The sequence below is a fragment of the Eulemur rufifrons genome, chromosome 6, assembly GCF_041146395.1.
Source record: "Eulemur rufifrons isolate Redbay chromosome 6, OSU_ERuf_1, whole genome shotgun sequence".
In the NCBI taxonomy this organism is placed as follows: Eukaryota; Metazoa; Chordata; class Mammalia; order Primates; family Lemuridae; genus Eulemur; species Eulemur rufifrons.
Window position 1 is genome coordinate 9,786,313 of NC_090988.1, and position 17,889 is coordinate 9,804,201.

General features: G+C 39.7%; 1 protein-coding gene across 2 annotated transcripts in view; it reads left to right on the plus strand.

Annotated features, from left to right (window-relative positions):
- The window catches only part of PRDM10 (PR/SET domain 10), a 79,314-nt gene extending 67,423 nt beyond the window's left edge, over window positions 1–11,891 (plus strand). For both annotated transcript variants that reach the window (XM_069468696.1, XM_069468697.1), the window contains 2 exons: window positions 8,836–8,939; window positions 11,464–11,891. In XM_069468696.1, the coding sequence (XP_069324797.1) occupies window positions 8,836–8,939; window positions 11,464–11,667 (308 nt within the window). In that variant the 3' untranslated portion in view covers window positions 11,668–11,891. The remainder of the gene's footprint in view (window positions 1–8,835; window positions 8,940–11,463) is intronic.
- The last annotated feature ends 5,998 nt before the right edge of the window (window positions 11,892–17,889 follow it).

Sequence of the window (17,889 nt, forward strand, 5' to 3'; positions counted from 1 at the left end):
AGTTATCATTCTAACCTGGAGAAAAGCTTCCGGGACTGAAATTTTTTATTAGGAAAAAAGGCAAAAATATATGAAAGTAGGGAGAATAGTACAATGAACCCCCTGTACCCATTATCCAGCTTCAACAATTACCAGCTCATGCCCAACCTTGTCTCTATGCCCCCATCATAAAGAGCCATCATATCACTTCATCTATAAATATTTTAGTTTGTCTCTCTAAAAGAAAGATTATCTTTAAAAACACAATTCTACATGTTGTCACAGCACGACATTATCACACCTAAAAAGAAATGACAATAATTCTTTAATACCCTCAAATAGACTTCAAATACCTGGTGTTCATATTTCCATGATCGTCTCAGAAACTTATCTTTAGTAGTTGGTTTGTTCATATTGAATTCCAAATATAGGCCATACATTGCAGTTGATTATGTCTTTTGAATTTCTTTCAATACATGTATTTACTTTCTCTTAAGTTGCAATTTCTACATTGAGAAAACTGGGTCTTTGTCCTGTTGAGTTTCCCACATTTTGGATTTTGCCAGTGGCATCCCCATGTTACCATTTAACCTGCTTTCTTCTGTCCCTTTTGTTTCCTGTAGACTGGCAATTAGATCTAGAAGCTTAATCAGGTTCAGTTTTTTCAACCCAAGATACTTCGTGGTGTGTGTACTTCCACCAGTAGACTCATAATGTCCGGTGTCTTTCTTTTGGTGATGTTAAGAGCCATTGATGTTTATTCCTTAGCTCTATTATTTCATTAGGGTTTGCAAAGTTGTGATATTCTGATTCTGTAATTTTTATTCATTAATTAGCTAGAAAACTGTTCTAAAGAAAAAATTGTACTTTAACTACTAGTTGGTCTGAGGTACAGTTTGTACAGGACAGGTAGGAGAAGTGCTTTAAATACCTGATTCATTTTCTGTATTTGCCAGTTTTCAACAAAATGAGTTGGTTTTGTAGTGTTATCGAGTGTGATCTGTGAGGCGTGTGTATATGTCTGTCTTAGTGTTGCTCTGTACTCACGGGTTTCAACACATGACATGTTTCAGCCTGTTGCAGTTGTTATCCTTATTGATGCTCAGATTATCCTATCTGTGGCTAGTAGGAGCCTCTTCAGACTGGCTCCTGCATCTTTCCCATGTGGCCCTTTACCCTTTTGCGCGTCTTGTATGCTGATAAGACATGATATTCCATGCTTGTCTTATACATTTTCTGCCCAGGTCTGGAATCAGCCATTTTTCCAAGAAACTCTGATTCCTTTTAGTAGGATATATTATTTAGAGATTATTAATAGGACACTAGGTTGAACTTTGTTTTTAATTTGCTTTAATAACACTGATGGTGAAATAAAATCCAAATTGGATTAAATTGTGATTGCTAGCCAACTGTGGGTACATTTTGAATACAAAAGATAAAAATATTGAGGAAGGCAAGATGGCGGAATGGTGGTGACCTCCTGGATTCGTGCTCCCGGAGTGGAAGGCATGGGTCTCGGACTGCCACAACGCTAGAGGTTCACTCCCCCACAAGAGCGGCGGTGTGAATCCACAGAGAATCAGCGTGGGACAGAGAGAGAGCGAGAAAGGACTGAGGTGATCCAGAAATAAATCGTGAAAATCTGGAGAGTGCGGGATAGTCAATAGAGCTAAGGGAGCGCAGGACGGCTGTACCCACCTCACCAGAGAGTGGGGTGGGTTCAGCCCCACAGGAAAGCATCTTGTTCCCCTTCTGACCTCCACACCCACTCAGTTGGGGATCTGCCTGAAGTTGGTGCAGAATCGCCGCAGGAGACGTGGGCTCTGCAGAGAGGAGACATGGGCGGGAGGCATTTTGGACCCTGGAGCGCTGTGCGCAGCCGAGGTGCCTAGCAACTGTCTCCTATACGCGGGCAGCAGGGCTGCTTCAGTCCGGCTCTAGCAGACGCTGAACTGCCTCGTTTAGGCGGGCGGTTGGATTCTCCCGGTCCCGGCTCCTCTGGCCCCTGCTGGTCCCTGAGCGTTCAAGCCCAGAGACAGTGATCTGCAGACAGGCGGCCGCCATTGTCGGGTTTCACAGCCTAAACGCTGCGGAGCGATTGGGTACCGGGCAGCTCCCTGGGCGACTCCCTTCCCTAGTCCAGGGACCGTGACTAGGAGCTCAGCCTTTGTGTGAACACTGAGTGGTTCCCCAGTCTGGAGAGAGTGGAGCATGGACCTTGCGGACATTGGGGCGGGGCGGACCATTGCCCGCAGGAACTGCAGCGGCTGGGGCGCTGGGCGAACGAGGGCGCCGCTCCCCTCCCCCTATCCACTGTCTTTCTGGCAGAGAGAGACGGAAACCACCTGGGGAGAGGAAGAGGAGCAGCCCCCCCAGTGGAGGTAGCAAAATCCTGAACAACACGCGAAGGGCTCCCCCTAGCGACAGAGGAGGCAGCTTACCTGGCGCTCATGGCGTGCCCCTATCCAGACTAAAGCTGAAAGAAGGGATCTTAAGGATTCATCCAGATGGGAAGGGCTCAGCGAAAGAACTCTGGGAGTATAAAGAATCAAGCTGAAACCTTGCCCTCAAAGAGGATTACTAGTTCTCCACCAATTAACACAAACCAGATTCCAAATAGCAACATGTCACAGGAAGAATTTCAAACATGGATCATAAATACACTGAACATTATGCAAGAAAAAATGGATAATCAACACAAAGAAACCACAAAAAAGATCCAGGACTTGGAAGAAAAATTCACCAAAGAAATTGAAATACTGAAGAAAAATCAAACTGAACTCCTGGAAATGAAGAATTTATTCAAGGAGCTACAAAACACAGTGGAAAGTCTCAAGAGCAGGGTAGATCAAACAGAAGAAAGAATCTCAGAGATTGGAGATAACACTTTCCAATTAAATAAGACAGTCACAGAGTTAGAGCAAAGAAACAAGGGAAACGACCAGAGTCTACAAGAAATGTGGGATTATGTGAAGAAACCTAACGTGAGAGTTATCGGCATTCCTGAGGGTGAAGAAGACAATAAGCAAGGGTTGAATAAACTATTTGAAGATATAATTGAGGAAAATTTCCCAGGCCTTGCCAAATCTCTAGATATACAGGTTCAAGAAGCTCAAAGAACCCCCGGGAGATTCATACCAAATAGGAAGACACCACGTCATTTAGTCATCAGACTGACCAAAATATCCACTAAAGAGGACCTTCTTTGAGCTGTAAGGAGAAAGAAACAAGTAACATACAAAGGAAAGTCCATCCGAATCACGCCAGATTTCTCACCTGAAACCTTACAAGCAAGAAGAGATTGGGGCCCCATTCTCACTCTTCTGAAACAGAATAATGCCCAGCCTAGAATCCTGTACCCAGCTAAGCTCAGTTTTATATATGAAGGTGAAATTAAGACATTCTCAGATAAACAAAAACTCAGGGAATTCACCAAGACAAGACCAGCTCTCCAAGGAGTACTCAAAACAGAGTTACACATGTGCCAGTTACACATGGCACAAGAAGGACCCTCGAATGTAACACTAATCAAGAGATAAATATAAAAACCCAGTTATCATAATGGCTCAAGAGAGAAAACAGATCAATGAAATTCAACCCAACACGTGGAACAGCAATCTGTCTCACTTATCAGTTCTCTCAATAAATGTGAATGGATTGAATTTCCCACTCAAGAAACATAGACTGGCCCAATGGATAAAAAAATATAAGCCAAGTATTTGCTGTCTTCAGGAAACTCATCTAACCTTCAAGGATGCGTTTAGACTGAAAATAAAAGGGTGGAAATCAATATTCCAAGCAAATGGAACCCAAAAGAAAGCTGGCGTGGCGGTTCTAATCTCCAATAACGTAGTTTTTAAATCAACAAAAGTAAAGAAAGACAAAGATGGTTACTATATACTGGCGAAGGGTACAATTCAACAAGAAGACATAACTATATTTAATATATATGCACCCAACCTAGGTGCACCCAGATTCATAAAGCAAACCCTACTTGATCTGAACCAAATGATAGATAACAATACTGTAATAGCTGGAGACTTTAACACCCCACTGACAGTACAGGACAGATCCTCTAAACAGAAAATAAACAAAGACATAATGGACTTAAATAGAATGCTAGAACAAATGGGCCTGACTGACATCTACAGGACATTCTACCCAAAAACCACTGAATATACTTTTGCTGATGAATATACGTCATCAGCTCATGGGACATTCTCCAAGATTGACCATATCTTAGGACGTTAAGCATGTCTTAAAAAATTTAAAAATATAGAAATTATACCATGCATCTTCTCAGATCACAGTGGAATAAAAGTAACAATGAACCCTAACAGAAATCCTCACTTCTACTCAAAGTCATGGAAGCTAAATAACCTTCTCCTGAACAATCATTTTATAAATGAAGAAATCAAGTCGGAAATCAAAAGACTCTTTGAATTAAACAACAAAGGAGATACAACTTATCAAAATCTGTGAGACACAGCTAAAGCAGTCCTGAGAGGAAAATTTATTTCCATAAATGCCTATACCAAAAAGACAGAAAACTTACAAATAGACAATCTAATGAATAGACTCAAAGAGCTGGAGAAGGAAGAACAGACCAATCCCAAACCCAGCAGAAGGAGAGAAATTATTAAGATTAAATCAGAACTAAATGAAAAGGACAACAATCAAACCATAAGGGAGATTAATAAAACCAGAAGTTGGTTCTTTGAAAAAATAAACAAAATTGACACACCTCTGGCTAGACTAACCAAGAGCAGAAAAGAAAAATCTCTTATAACCTCCATCAGGAACACGAAAGGAGTAATCACGACTGATGCCACAGAGATACATGATATCATCTATGAATTCTACAAAAATCTTTATGCACACAAATTAGAAAACCTGGAGGAAATGGACAAATTCTTAGAAACACACAGCCTTCCCAGGCTCAACTAGGAAGAAATAGAATTCCTGAATAGACCGATATCTAGATCTGAAATCGAAACAGCAATAAAAAACCTTCCCAAAAAGAAAAGCCCTGGACCAGATGGGTTCACACCTGAATTCTACCATACCTACAAAGAAGAACTGGTGCCCATCCTACATAAACTATTCTCCAATATAGAGAAGGATGGGATTCTCCCCAACACTTTTTACCAAGCCAACATAATCCTGATACCAAAACCAGGAAAGGATGCAACTAAAACAGAGAACTATAGACCAATTTCTCTTATGAATATAGATGTAAATATTCTCAATAAAATTCTAGCAAATTGAATCCAAGTGCTTATCAAAAAAATAATCCATCACGACCAAGTGGGCTTCATCCCAGAGATGCAGGGATGGTTTAACATACGCAAATCTATAAATGTAATTCATCACATAAATAGAAGCAAAAATAAAGATCATATGATCCTCTCAATAGATGCAGAAAAAGCATTCGACAAAATTCAACACCCTTTTATGATAAGAACACTTAACAAAATAGGCATAGACGGGGCCTATCTAAAAATGATACAAGCCATATATGACAAACCCACAGCCAACATCATACTGAATGGGGAAAAACTAAAAGCATTCCCACTTAGAACTGGAACCAGACAAGGCTGCCCACTGTCCCCATTACTTTTCAACATAGTATTGGAAGTCCTTGCAAGAGCTATCAGGCAAGAGAGCAGAATCAAGGGAGTCCAAATAGGGACAGAAGAGATCAAACTCTCACTCTTTGCTGATGATATGATGTTATATCTAGAAAACCCCAAGGTTTCAACCAAGAGACTCCTGGAATTGATCAATGAATTCAGTAAAGTCTCAGGATACAAAATCAATACACACAAATCAGAGGCATTCATATACGCCAATAACAGCCAAACAGAGAACCAAATTAAGGACTCAATACCCTTCAAAATAGCAACAAAGAAAATAAAATACCTAGGAATATATTTAACTAAGGAGGTAAAGGACCTCTATAGGGAGAACTATGAAACACTGAGGAAGGAAATCGCAGAACATGTAAATAGATGGAAAACCATACCATGCTCATGGATCGGTAGAATCAACATTGTTAAAATGTCTATACTGCCCAAAGTTATCTACAGATTCAATGCAATCCCTATTAAATTACCAACATCTTTTTTCACAGACATAGAAAAAATAATTTTACACTTTGTATGGAACCAGAGAAGACCCCATTTAGCAAAAGCAATCTTAAACAACAAAAACAAAATGAGAGGTATTAATTTGCCAGACTTCAAACTATACTACAAGGCTGTGGTTCTTAAAACAGCCTGGTACTGGCACAAGTGCAGGGACACAGACCAGTGGAACAGAACAGAAAATCCAAACATAAAACCATCCTCATATAGCCATCTAATCTTTGACAAAGCAGACAAAAACATACTCTGGGGAAAAGATTCCTTATTTAATAAATGGTGCTGGGAAAACTGGATATCCACATGTAGAAGACTAAAACAGGACACACAGCTCTCACCCCTCACAAAAATCAAATCACGGTGTTAACAGACTTAAACCTTAGGTCAGAAACTATTAGAATTCTAGAAGAAAACGTAGGAAAGACTCTTACAGACATTGGCCTAGGCAAAGAATTTATGAAGAAGACCCCTAAGGCAATTACAGCAACAACAAAAATAAATAAATGGGACCTGATAAAATTAAAAAGCTTCTGCACAGCCAAAGAAACAGTCACGAGAGTAAACAGACAACCTACAGAATGGGAAAAAATTTTCGCATACTACACATCAGATAAAGGACTGATAACAAGAATCTATTTAGGGCCGGGCGCGGTGGCTCACGCCTGTAATCCTAGCACTCTGGGAGGCCGAGGCGGGTGGATTGCTCAAGGTCAGGAGTTCGAGACCAGCCTGAGCGAGACCCCGTCTCTACTAAAAATAGAAAGACATTATATGGACAACTAAAAATCTATATAGAAAAAATTAGCCGGGCATAGTGGCGCATGCCTGTAGTCCCAGCTACTCGGGAGGCTGAGGCAGTAGGATCGCTTAAGCCGAGGAGTCTGAGGTTGCTGTGAGCTAAGCTGACGCCACGGCACTCACTCTAGCCTGGGCAACAAAGTGAGACTCTGTCTCAACAAAAAAAAAAAAAAAAAAAAAGAATCTATTTAGAACTCAGGAAAATCAGTAAGAAAAAATCGAACAACCCTATCAAAAAGTGGGCAAAGGACATGAATAGAAATTTTTCAAAAGAAGATATAAAAATGGCCGGGCGCGGTGGCTCACGCCTGTAATCCTAGCACTCTGGGAGGCCGAGGCGGGTGGATCGCTCAAGGTCAGGAGTTCGAGACCAGCCTGAGCAAGAGCGAGACCCCGTCTCTACTAAAAATACAAAAAAATTATATGGACAACTAAAAATATATATATAGAAAAATTAGCCGGGCATAGTGGCACATGCCTGTAGTCCCAGCTACTCAGGAGGCTGAGGCAGGAGGATCGCTTGAGCCCAGGAGTTTGAGGTTGCTGTGAGCTAGGCTGACGCCACGGCACTCACTCTAGCCTGGGCAACAAAGTGAGACTCTGTCTCAAAAAAAAAAAAAAAAAAAAAGAAGAAGATATAAAAATGGCTAACAAACATATGAAAAAGTGTTCAACATCTCTAATCATCAGGGAAATGCAAATCAAAACCACAATGAGATATCACTTAACTTCAGTGAGAACGGCCTTTATCAAAAAGTCCCAAAACTATACATGTTGGCATGGGTGTGGAGAGATAGGTACACTCATACACTGCTGGTGGGACTGTAAACTAGTGCAGCCCCTGTGGAAAGCAATGTGGAGATACCTTAAACAGATTCAAGTAGACCTACCATTCGATCCAGCAATCCCATTATTGGGCATCTACCCAGAAGAACAAAAGTCATTCTATAAAAAAGACACCTGCACCCGAATGTTTATAGCAGCACAATTCACAATCGCAAAGATGTGGAAACAACCCAAATGCCCATCGATTCATGAATGGATTAGCAAAATGTGGTATATGTATACCATGGAATATTACTCAGCTATTAGAAATAATGGCGATATGGCATCTCTTTGGTTCTCCTGGAGAGAGCTGGAACCCATTCTGTTAAGTGAAGTATCCCAAGAATGGAAAAATAAGCACCACATGTACTCACCAGCAAACTGGTTTCCCTGAGTGGACATTTGGGAATAACACCAATTGGGTATCGGACAGAGGTCCGGGCTGGGTGGAAGGGATGGGTGTATACCTACTTGTTGAGTGCGATGTGCACTGCCTGGGAAATGGACACGCTTGAAGTTCTGACTGGGGGGGATGGGCTGGGGGGAGGGTAGGGGTGCACACCTACATGATGAGTGTGATGTGCACTGTCTAGGGAATGGACACAACTGAAGCTCAGACTCAGGGGGATGGGGAGGCATGGGCAATGTATATAGCCTGATCTTTTGTACCCCCATAATGAGCTGAAACACAAACAAAAAATAAAAAATAAAAAAAATTATTAGGCAAAGAAAACAAAACATAAAAAGATAAAAATATTGAGCTAAAAGGCAAATCTTTGTAATTTATTTCAAAGTTTTAAAAAAACCATTGCATATTTATCTTTATGGATATTCAGAAGCCACATTTGAGGGTGGATGCATTGATTGTCTCTGATACTTGGTGGCTGTGTACTAGCTTCTTCTCATAAGATCAGTTCTTTTCAGAGATACTTTTGCTATCAAGAAATCACATCACTGTAGGACTCTCACAGCAGGCAACTCCATGGAAAATTTCTCAGTGGGGAATGTGTCCACTAGTGTTAGGTATTTGTTTTTAGAACTTGTATTTAAATCTGAGACCACTGAAGTATGGATATTTCCTGTTTTTCAGCATCTGAGATTCAAATGATGACACTTCCCCCCGGTCAGTTTGTGATTACAGATAGTGGTGTGGCAACTCCAGTTACTACTGGCCAAGTGAAGGCGGTGACTCCGGTAAGCTGTGTTGCTCCGTCGGGTTTTTCCTATCCATCCTGTGGTGCTATATTATAACCCTTATTGCTATTTATTTTTTAATGATTGGTTTACTCTGTTTTCTCACAATAGATGAATTCCTTGAAAGCTGAGTCTTGGTCTTTATCACTTTATCTTCAGTGCCCTGCCTAGGAGGCTAGGATATGGCACATGCTCAATAAATGTCGATTTAATTGATAACTATAATGATTCTAGATCCATCGCTGTAAGCACCTTTTTAAATGCTTCTTGGAGAGAGTACAAGTCTTCAAGGCTATTGGTCCTCAACTGGATTGGGAGAGAATAATATAATGAATCAATTACAGAGCTATTTTAAACAACTCACCCACCCCAAGGTGAAAAACATTGCCATAAGTTCTCTTGTTATATTTAAGTTGGGCAGATACAGTGTTGCTTGTATCTACTACCTCTGTTTTTATCTTCACTGGTTTGTCCTGGCCTATCTCTAAGTATTAGAAGACAGAGTACATAAATTTGAATTTAGAAAAATACTCTTGTATGAGTAAGTTTTGGAGGTCTAATGTACAGCATGGTGACTATAGTTAATAAAAATCGATTGTATACTTGAAATTGTTAAGAGAGTCGATCCTAAGTGTTCTCACTACAAAAAAATGGTAAGTTTGTGAGGTGATGGATATGTTAATTAGATTGATTTAATCATTTCACAATATATGTATGCATATATCAAAACGTCATGTTGTATACTATACATATATATAATTTTTACTTGTTAATTTTAAGTAAAGTTGGAAGAAAAATAAAGAAAAATACTCTTAAGTGGCTAGGGATATTGGGATGTTACCAAGGGAAGACCGACTATTTTCCAGGAGGTCTCAGAGTGTACCAGGGCAATCTGGTGGCCTCAAAAACCTGATTTTTGGCTAGGCCTGGTGGCTCATGCCTATAATCCTAGCACTCTGGGAGGCTGAGGTGGGAGGATTGCTTGAGGCAGGAATTCGAGACCAGCCTCAGCAAGAGCGAGGCCCTGTCTCTACTAAAAATAGAAAAAAATTAGTTGGGCAACTAAAAATAGAAAAATTAGTTGGGCATGTTGGTGCAGGCCTGTAGTCCCAGCTATTCGGGAGGCTAAGGCAGAAGGATCGCTTGAGCCTAGGAGTTTAAGGTTGCTATAAGGGAGGCTGACGCCACTGCATTCTAGCCAGGGCAACAGAGTGAGACTCTCTGTCTCAAAACAAAAAACGAAAAAACTCACAAAACCTGATTTTTTAAAAAAGCATACTGAGAGTTCACCCATTTCTCAGCATGCAAGGTCACATTAGGAGAGATTTATAAATCCAGAGTAATGCTACCAATTGTCAGTGAAAGTAATAAGTAACGTAAAATAGCATTATCACATTGGTATGACTAGGGAATTTTTTGCTCCCGGTAGGATCCATTAATTGACTTTTACCTTTCTCTGGCCACGAACTCATTCAAGAACCTAATTATAGTCAAGGATGTTTCCCTGCCCTAGCCGTGATATACATACACATGAATTTAATGTACACTTTTGGAAGTTCATGGACCCTAGGTTGAGAACAGTCCCCTTCCCACTAAAGGAAGCCCCACATAGGAAATCAGAAAGTTGCTTGGCGGGTGTGGACTCAGAACACGTGGCCCTTGGTGAATCAAATGGGTGTTTGGCATTGGCTTTTTCTCTGGGCAATGCTTGGAAAGGCTACTGTGACTTCTTTTTTCCTCTGCCTCTTCGCTGACCAGTGCTCCTCTGACTGACACATTCTTTCTTTAAAAACGTTAACAAAATAGCCAGCCACAGGTCTGTGAATAAGTTTCCATGATCAGAGGAAAAATGAGAAAAAATAAAAATGCTGTGTAAGTTTTCATAAACCTAAATTTATTTAATGTAAGGGATTTTATTCTAAGATTGTGTTGCTCTTATGCTCTTGAGTGTTAAAATGCCTATTTGATGGTAGCATATTTTAAATGATCTTACTTGGCAAAATAGAATTTGGGGGCCATTTGTTATTTTTAATTTTGCTGGTCTTTGAAATTCTGAAGTCCAGGAACCACTGATCTCAACTACCTTTCTTAGGGGCCATTCTGCCCCTTTAAGGAGACTTTAAATATCTCTTCTTTGATCCATTCTATATTATTCTTAAGATGTAATTGACAGATAGCAGTCTTTTCTGAATTTCTAAATTCTTAGGAGCAGTATAATGGCACATGTTTTCTTTGCCACGTATGTTACCACCATGATGCATTTTTCTGTATCTGAAGTGCTTCACTATATCATTTGGTAAAACAGCTAAGGTGCTCCCTTGTGGTGCTGACCTTTGCAGTCAGTTGGCGTGACTGATCCATGATCCAGCCTCTCTAAAGGCCCTAGGTGAAGCATCTATCATAGATTCCTATTTTGAGGTCCCCTTATGAAATTTCTTGGCGTGTTCCCTCCTCTTCTCCCCCAGTAGCTCCACATTCCCTTTTAGACCCCATGTTTTTAAAGACCTTTTTCTTCCCACTATAGGGTCATTATGTGTTATCAGAAAGTCAGCCAGAACTGGAGGAAAAGCAAACATCTGCCCTCTCCGGTGGAGTCCAGGTTCAACCATCTACACATAGTGACTCCTTGGACTCCCAGACCACCAGCCAACCACAGACCACACAGTACATCATTACCACCACCACCAACGGGAATGGAAGCAGTGAAGTGCATATTACTAAACCGTAACTTTCGTCCTTGAGCTAGAATCAAGCAGTCACATCATGTCTTTTCTCATTCATAAATCTGAAAGCTTATAACACTTAGAACACTTTTTTAAGATTTATTATTCACTCAAGAGTTTGGAAACCACAGTTTTGGCACTCATACATACATTGGGGTTTATTTTGCCAAGGTCATCTTTACCAAATTGACTCCTCAGACCCTAAAGGTTTTTGCCATGGAATGGAGATCTTTCAGGGGAAAGTAGATTTCAAGATGGAGAAAATTTACCTTGCTCTTGAGTTGTTTTTTTAACACATTGATAAGCCTTACTTTTCCTTTGTGGAAATATTAGGTGGCATATTGTATTCATACCAAAGGTGGAGGAAGGATGTGCCAAGTCCATGGTTACTGGACTTTTAATTCCAAGCCATGACACCGAAAGAGAAGGGACATTTTATGGGTGTGTATTAGGTCAGAACTGCTTTATCTTGTGAGTTTGAGTTTTTAATAATTTAACAAAGGGATACTATTGAATAAGAAAATAAAAATGATGAAACAAAAATTTGACAGTGTTGTTCTGAAGGAAAAACTGTCATCTAAATTTTTCTTATTGCTGATTTTTTTTTTAAACTTTCCTATTTTGGAAAGCTATTGTTGGGCTGTTAGTAGTGCTTTCCACAGATGCTGGTCCTCAGCAGATTAGATCAGAACTTCATGTTCTGATAGTTCTTACTTTATTACTCCATAAAGGTGAACTCCCTGAAAGAGAAAAGATTACTTGATGTCAGCAGAATTTAAATCCCTACATTAAAGCTTTACCTCCTAATCTCTGGTTGTGGTTGTATTAAGAAAGAGATACAAGTACTAAGAAAAATTTATTAACCCTCCTCCCCCCCAACACATACACACAAATAGAGAGAGAGAGAGATGGAAAATACTGAAATCTTGTCCTGTCCTGCAGCATCCACTTAACCATTCATTGATAAAGGATGAATTCCTTGCTCTTACCATATATACATTTAACTCTTGCTCACAGTGTTCAGTGTATTTTAATATTTTTAATACTGTCTTAAAATGAACATTCTTTAAAGTTGGATGGAAAGGTGGCCTTTCTTATTTCTTAACATTTTTAACTTTAAACATATTGTAACCTATGTGGATCTTTTTATAAGATAAGCAACTTCACACTTAGGGGAAAAATAAAAATGTGGGGACCATTTATAATATTTAAAGGTAATTGGAAGGAATCTGGAAGAAATCTAATCTTTATGAATATTATGCTGTTAGTTGGGAGAGGAAGAAAAATTTGTCTTGATGATAGTTTTTCTTATATGTGTTCCTGTCTGGGAGTCTTGTTTGCTATGAATTCAATGGGGAAAATTTCCTTCTTTTTACCTTACATTCCAATTATACACATAAAACATTTAAAAAATCAGCATGTATTTTAACAACTTTTTGTGACATGCTAACACATTTTTAGAATAATTATTGCATAGTAGAATTTATCACTCCAGAACAGAAACGCGTAACTTCTTTTCAAATGAAATTAACTAATTTATTTTATTTCTATTTCTTGGTAAAAACAGGTTTTATAAATTAAGAAGTAAAGTAGCTTCTTTATGTTAAAGATAACTATCTGAAAAGTAAACAATTCTGTTGAAATAACTTTACTAATATGTATATTTTGCACTTTGAGACCTCATTGATACAGTTATCTTAGAACTTTTAGGTGCTAAAAGAACTTCAGAAAGTTACTCCATAAATGTGTGCAAACTGAAAACAGACTGTGTATCTTTGGCGACAAAGAGGTAATGTCAATGTTTTCAACAGAAAATATTGACTTTGAGTCAAAATACAGTTTCGGCTTCCCACAGTGCCACGATACGATCATTGTAAACATCCTGTTGTCCATTCTGGAGAGACTTGCTGGGTGAAGAATATTAGAGTTTATACCACAGGTCCTGTTTTAGTTTTTAGAACTTAAATTTGGCCCTGTTGGGTTCTTTTAATTTGAAGCGGTAAGGTATCTCCCCTCCCCTCAGGAATAAACTTATTGAAAAGTTGAAAACTATCACTGAATGGAATGTTCATTTTATGCCAGTTATTTCAAGTTTTAAAATACACAGAAGAAAATATTGTGGAAGTACCTCTTTGTCTTCCCCTTCAAAGGGTTTTCTTTTTCTCCTTTTTTGGTCTGTATATGAAATAAAGACGCTAAAACTAATTTGTATATTATCAACCAGAGATGCGAGTGGCAGGTAAGCCAAGTGACACGGCTCTAAGATCAGGTGTTCTGCACATTCATTCCAAGGTGATGGATTTTCAAAAGTGGTTGGGTTTGAGCAAATGGCAGATTATAAGCCATCTGAAGGCCCAGTTTGGGAAACCTGTGTGTAGCCAACGTTTATATTGTGTCCTTTCTCAAGACACACTGACACTGTAGACTTCATTCAGTGCGGTGTGAGTATTTGGAGTAGGTTGGACATAGATTTTATGTTTTTATTGTTTGATTTATACCCTCAGAAATAGACATTTCATCATGTAAAATTCCTGTTTTCTGGAAAAACCTATTGTTTTGATCTTCTTGAATTGTTTTCTGACTTGGAATTATCCTTTCAAAAAAGAGTTTTTAAGAGTTAAGATATTTAGGTCTAAAAGGCACTTCATGAGATGCTACAGCTGACCCACTGGTTGAACATGTCAACCCCATCCCATTATTTAAATGTGAACATTTATTGTACATTCAGTGAGTTATAGTGTTAATAGTCTTGTGCTACCCAGCAGGTGTAAAAATTAATAAATATTTTTTTTTAATAAACTTGTTTCTTGTTTGTATGTGTGAAGCTACAAGAGTTATTGAGCTGGTTAAATGTTTTTCTTTCAAATATTACAACTTCTGATTTCCAATCTGACATGTAGCTTGGAAGTTTCCTCTCCATCCTAACAATAAGTAAAAGCTGAAAAAAACTGAAAAATCAACTCTTCTTTAGATCTGTCAGAGAGGTGAGCTCACAGGACAAACTTCTGCCCCCACAACTGGAGAGACAGACAAGGGAATACAGAGAATCACAACTTACAGAACAGAAACCCACAAGCAAAACCCACGGGCAGAAACCTCTGCAAGAACCAGTGCCAGAGCAGGGAAACCTGAACTGTAACTGGCAAATGGCTGCAGGCTCAGTGCGGGCACGTCTGAGAGACAAAAGCTGCGGAGGACCCACATTTGTGTGTTTAACCCTTAGGAGCTCAGCCAGGTTCTTATAGTGAATATCGGAGAAAAATCTCCTCATGCTTCCAGCAGCAGAAGGGGAAAAGGAACCATTTTGAAGTACGTGAGAGCATTCTATTCTTCCTAATGAGATCTGTCTTCAGGAAAAACTACTTAACCAATGCCTAACCTGCTGAAGTTCTAGAAGAGCCTCACTGACCTAGAGGAAGGGAAATACCCAACCCCAGCCCACTCTAGCCATCCTGTCCCACCTAAGGGAGAAGCACTTGTGAAGTTCACAGTCCAGGGGCACAGGCTCACTAGAGAACTGAGACCTACTATAGGACTATAGAATGCTTCCTCTGCCCCCACACCTTACCACTATGTTACTAAAGGCCTACTTACAGTAATTCTTTTTACCTGGAACGTCATGTCCAGCTATGAAGAAAAAATTACAAGGCATACTAAGAGGCAAAAGACAAAGTTCGAAGAAAGAGAGCAAACATCAGACCCACATTTAGATATGGCAGTGCAAGGTATGGTGGCTCATGCCTGTAATCCCAGCACTTTGGGAGGCCATGGTGAGAGGATCACTTGAGCTCAGGAGTTTGAGACCAGCCTGGGCAACATAGTGAGACCCTTTCCCTACAAAAGACAAAAAATTAGCCGGGTGTGGTGGCAAGTGCCTACAGTCCTAGCTACTCTGGAGGCTGAGGCATGAGGATCACTTGAGCCAAGGAGTTTGAGGTTACAGTGAGCTATGATGATGCCACTGCATTGTAACCAGGCAACAGAGTGAAACCCTATCTCAAACAAACAAAACCAAGAAATACTTATGGCAGGGATTTTGGAATTCACAGACTGGGAATTTAAAACAACTGTGATTAACATGAAAAAGGCTTTAATAGAGAAATTAGACAACAAGCAAGAACAAATGAACAATGTAAGTAGAGAGATGGAAATTCTAAGAAAACAAATGCTAGAGATCAAAAATACTATAACAGAAATGAAGAGTAGTTTGATAAGTTTATTAATAGACTAGACATCTGAGGAAAGAATCTCTGAGCTTCAGGATATCTCAATATATCTCAAAACTGAAAGACAAATAGAAAACAAACTGGGCAGCAGGGGGGAAACCAGGACAGAATATCAAAGAACTGTGAGACAATGAAACAAGGTGTAAATATGCACAATGGGAGTACCAGGAGACAAAAGAGAAAAAGGAACAGAAAAAATATTTGAAACAATGGTAATTTTCCCAAATTAATATCAGGCATGAAACCACAGATCCAGGAAGCTCAGAGGACAAAGAGGATAAATGCAAAAAAACCAACCAAACACACACACACACACACAAATGCCAAAAACCAATTAACAAAAAAAAAAAAAATCTGATTTTCTTGAGAAACCATGAATACAAGGAAAGAATGGAGTGAAATATTTAAAGGGTTGAGAGAGAGAAAAAAAATGACCAACCTAGAATGCTATACCTCGTGAAATTATCTTTCAAAAGTGAAGGGGAAGAGAAGACTTTACCAACAAACAAAACTGAGGGAATTTGTTGTCTATAAACCTGCTTTGCAAGCAGGTCTTGTTAAAATGTTAAAAGAAATTTTTCAGAGGAGGAAAATAAGTCAGAACCCCAGAAAGAACACCAGAGAATGAATAATTGAAAGTAAAAGAAAAGCCTTTTTTTTTTTTTTTTTTGAGACAGAGTCTCGCTCTGTTGCCCGGGCTAGAGTGAGTGCCATGGCATCAGCCTAGCTCACAGCAACCTCAAACTCCTGGGCTTAAGCGATCCTACTGCCTCAGCCTCCTGAGTAGCTGGGACTACAGGCATGCGCCACCATGCCCGGCTAATTTTTTCTGTATATATTTTTAGTTGGCTAGATAATTTCTTTCTATTTTTAGTAGAGATGAGGTCTCGCTCTTGCTCAGGCTGGTCTCAAACTCCTGACCTTGAGTGATCCACCCACCTTGGCCTCCCAGAGTGCTAGGATTACAGGCGTGAGCCACGGCACCCAGCCAAGCCTTAATTTTTAATTGATGTAACACATGACAGTTCAAAATAATAGTAATGATATATTTCATTATATATACTAATGTATGTATATAGATATTTATGTGTGAGTAAAGTGAATGACAGCAGTGATACAAGGGATGGGAGGGAGGAATCAGGATTATTATTATAAGATATGCACATGGAACTTCTGGATAAACGTGAGGTTCCTAGAGGGTGGAATGCCTAGGGAGGGCATGGAAGCTCCATACCCCTTCCTCCATTAAAAAAAAAAAAAAAAGATATACACACTATCAATGAAGTGGGATAGTGTTATGGGAAAATGTACCTGGATTAATTGCAAATGTATATTGCAAACTCTAGAGCAACCATTAAAAAAGTAAAAAAAAATCACCGATATGCTAAGAAAGGAAAGAAAATGGAATCATATGAAATGTTCAATTAAAACCACAAAAGATAGAAAATGAGTGGAAAATGAAAATAGGAGCATAGAACAAGGGTGATACATAGAAAATATTAATAGATATTCATCCAAATATATCAGTAATCACTTAATATCAATGGTCCAAATGTACCAGTTAAAAGAGAGATTGTCAGAATGGAGCAAGAAACAAAACCCAATTATATGTTGTCTACAAGAAACCCATTTTAAGTATAAAGACTTATAGATTCAAAATAAATGGTTGGAGAAAGATATACCATGCTAACACTAATCAAAGAAAGTGGGAGTTGGAGAGATCAAAGATGGCAGAGTGGTGGTGACGGCCTGAATCTGCGCTCCCGGGGAGGAAGGCATCGATCCGGACCTGCCACAACGCTAGAAGACCGCTCCCACACAGGAACAGCGGTGTGAATCCACGGAGAATCAGCGTGGGACAAACAGAGCGAGTGAGGTCTGAGGTGAACGAAAATTGGGAACGCGGGACAGACACTAGCCAGCGGAGCGCGGGTCGGATACACCCGCCCCCAGCCGGGGTGGGTGCAGCCTCTGGGGAAAGCGGCTAGCCCTCCGCTCCCA